This window comes from Aptenodytes forsteri, unplaced genomic scaffold, assembly GCF_000699145.1.
Source record: "Aptenodytes forsteri isolate BGI_AS27 unplaced genomic scaffold, ASM69914v1 Scaffold168, whole genome shotgun sequence".
Taxonomy (NCBI): domain Eukaryota; kingdom Metazoa; phylum Chordata; class Aves; order Sphenisciformes; family Spheniscidae; genus Aptenodytes; species Aptenodytes forsteri.
Window position 1 is genome coordinate 276,816 of NW_008796047.1, and position 3,539 is coordinate 280,354.

Genomic DNA, 3,539 nt, shown 5'->3' on the forward strand with positions numbered 1-3,539 from the left:
TTGCTGCCTGCGGGGAGCATGGGGGTGAGTGCGGGCAGCCCCCGGGGACGGAGGCGGCCGGGAGGGCTGGGGCCGCGGTGGTACCTGAGGAGTTGGTGGGCAGGCGCGTGATGGTGTGGCGTGCCAGGTCCACCACCCGGTCCACCTGGAAGAGCTGCAGGTCCTCCTCGTCCAGGGCGATGTCTCCCAGGAAGGCAGCTCGGGGAGGGGGGGAGGAGGTGTAAGCACCCCATGCCTATGCCAGGGGACCCCAAACCCCATCGGGGCTGGGCTCCCCGCGCCCAGCATCTCCCCAGCCCCTCCACAGCTGGCAAGCTCCTGAAGAGGAAGGCAAGCCCTTCCTCCTCCTCCCTCTTTCCTTCAACTGGGGGCCAGGAGGGAAAGCGAGCGTGGTGCCGGCCGGGCTCCCCCCGCTCCCCAGCCCGCCGCCGTGTCGGCTCTCCCAGCAGCTGGAGCCAGCCCCACGCTGACATCTGGTTCGCATAAAGAGCCCAGTCCCACTTTTTAGGGTTTCTGTTATTATTTGTGTTGCAAAACTGCTTTCTTTTCACTTTGCAAAACCCAGCGCTGGGCTCGGGACCCCCTTCCCGCCCGGCTCCTGCCCCCCAGCCCGGTGTGGGCTCCAACAGCCCCCGGATGCTCCAATGACCTCCGAGTCATCTGCCACTGCGAAGAAAAGCCATATGGCCCGGGAAGATCCCGCTGTGCCCAGCGCCCGCAGGAACGGAGCCGGCCAAGGGGCGTCCGTCTGTCCATCCGTCTGCCGGGGCCATGAGCCCCTCCAGCACCGCTCTGCCACGGCTCCCGCGGGGCTGGGGGCGCAGAGATGCTTCAGCATTACAGGGCCGGAGGACATAACCCTGCACAGCCCTTCCTCCTCCTCTTCCTCCTGCCCTGCTCCCTGCCCTCCCGCGCACCCCGGCCTTGCCATGAGTCAACACTGCAGGATGCGGCTCCCGGCTTCGGCACTTGGCCGGCGCCGAGCCCCGGGGACCCGGCTTTTGCGGAAACGCCGCGGCCCGAGCGCGAGGGCTGGCTGAGGTCATGCGCCGGTGTGGGGTGGAGCTGGGTTTCTCGCCTGGTTTGTGGGCACCCGGGGCAAACGGGTGGCCCCTGGCATCCCCTGCCCTCGCCAGCCCCTGGGGAAGGGCAGGGAAAAGGCAGTGATGGGGAGTGGGGTGGCTGGACCGGCTCTCTCTGATGGAGAGTGGTGCCAAGCTCGCACTCCAAGCAATTAGCAAGTGGATCCCAAAAGAGCCACTAATTACAAAAGCAAAGCAGGACAATTAGGATAGCCCTGACAAGTCCAAAACAACCCGCACGGCGCGAGAGAACCAGCCTGGGCACCCCAGCCCCGCCAGACCCAGTGGCTTTGCACGGCACCGAGCCCAAACCCCGCTCCGGTGGTGGCGTGGGGCATTTTGGGGTGAAAGAGTCGCATTTCGGGGCTGTCCCCGGCACCGGCCAGCCGGTGGGCACATCCCAGCAGAGGAAGCCCCGGGGTGGAGAGCAGACCTGCGGCAAAGCCAAGGGAAGAGCAAACAAGCTGGGGCCGGCACCTCCCCTGGCACCGACCTGCCGCTGGCACAGCCAGACTGCAATTTGAGGGCAGAGCAGAGGCAGGAGCCGGCCCCGGCCTCCCTGCACCCTCCCTGGGGCTGGGAGAGACGTGTCCGAACGGGCAGCGTGGGGGAGGACCAGGGCCGGGGAGAAGGACGAGCATCCCGTGCCAAGAGCTGCATGGAAAGACAAGGGAAAGTAAGCTTGCTTACAGCCGAGCAAGCGCCGGCAGAGCCAAGTGATATAGAAACCATATGTGAGGGATTTGGGATACGTGAGACAGCCGGGCAGCCCAGCGTGGGGACGTGGGGCTGGTTTCCCAGGCGGTGCAAGGCAGCTCGGCTCCCCCAGAAATCCCCAGCCCAGGGAGGGAAGGCAGCTTGCTGCTCCTGGAGAGGACATCGGAGCCGTGGGGCGGCGGCAAGGGGGTGTCCCGGCAGCGATCCCTGTAAGGACACGTTGGGGACAAGCCCAAAGCGTTGGATTGAGAAACTTCCACGTTGGTTTGGGCTCTGTTCGCGTCCTCCTCCCACTCGCTCCCCGTGCACCCTGGCCCCGGCGACACGCAGGGTGGTTTGGGGGGTTCTCTGCTCACCAAACTCCCCCAAGACACTGTTAACCTCCCCGAGGGGCTTCATCGGAGACGCTGCCACGCCGCTGCCACTTGTCCCTTCCCGGTTCGTGCCACAGCAGCTCGCCAAGCAAGCATCCTCCCTCCAAGGTGGAGGGGACCCCCTGCAAGTGAAGGGGACCCCCTGCAAGCGGGGGGCTCACGGGGCGAAGGCGCTGTGCCGGGGACAGGAGAGGTGCCAGCCCACTGCCATGAGCAGCGAGGGGCTGCCAAGGCTCGGCAGAGCACAGATCGGAGCAGGGGGAAACGCACGGGGGAGCTGAGCTGGGCTGCAGCAGCGAGATGCCAGCCCGGTTTCGTGCTCACCGGGGAGCAGGCAGCACCCACTGAGGCATCGCACCTCTCAGCACCCGTGCCCTGCAGCCTGCACCCTCGCCCCGCCGGGGCACGGTGCCGCTCGGGTGCCCAGGAGAGCCCAGGCCATGGGGCACGGCGCGGCCGTCATCCCTGGAGGGGACCCAGTGCCCGCGAGCCGTTCCCAGCCTGGGAGGCCGTGGGCTGTGCCGCAGGGGCTGCCCTCTGCTCAGCCCAGTGCTGGCCGTGGAGGCACCGGGGGCAAGGTCCGAGCCGCGGCAGTGCCAGCGGGAAGGATGCGGTGCCAGCGGGAAGGATGCGGCGCCAGCGGGGCAGACACGGTGCCAGCGGGGCACCGGCTTCAAGGGCAGGCACTGGTCACGGGGACACGACGGCCCCATCCTCGTCCCCATCGGCCAGAGAGGAATGGGGACGGGAGCGGGGAAGGGGAGAGGGGGAGTGTCCAGGCTCAGGCCATGCACATCCCTCCCACTACCCAGAAAACAACCAGCTGTTTGGGACCTGCCGGCAAGGCTCCCACCAAGCTCTTCCTCACCCCGCAGCCAGGAGATAACTCAGCCCTCCGCTGTTGTTTGACTTTTTGTGCTATGTGTTTTCTTTCGGGTTCTTGGAATGGTGACGTAACCCCTGGGGCTGAAGCTTTAGACAAACAAGGTTTTTCATTTGGACCCGGGCCGACCCCTGCAGCACCCTGTCCCGATGCTACAGGCATCTCCTGCCCACGCACGGCTCGGTGGCTTGTCCCTGCGGGGTCCCTCTGTCCCCCCTGCCACGGCACGCTAGGGATGCAGGAGCCACTCAGCATCATTTACACCCCTGGGCAAGGCAAGCAGTGGAGAGGGGTACCCGTGGGCCTGACCTCTCCAACATCACCGGGATTTCGGGATGAGCCTGACCTCGGGCTCCACCAAGGTTGGGAACCGTGTCACAGGGAAAAAAAAAAAAAATAACCCGCGGGAAGAGGCCGGGGCGCGAACGCGATGTTCCGGTGAGCAGGCAAAAGCAAACAGAGCGGCGGGGAAGGCCTTGCAGC

General features: G+C 66.2%; 1 protein-coding gene across 1 annotated transcript in view; it reads right to left on the minus strand.

The window, feature by feature from the left end:
- The window catches only part of BMP1 (bone morphogenetic protein 1), a 41,178-nt gene that overhangs the window by 23,666 nt on the left and 13,973 nt on the right, over positions 1-3,539 (minus strand). The window contains exon 2 of the mRNA XM_019473900.1: positions 85-198. Within this exon, the coding sequence (XP_019329445.1) occupies positions 85-198 (114 nt within the window). The remainder of the gene's footprint in view (positions 1-84; positions 199-3,539) is intronic.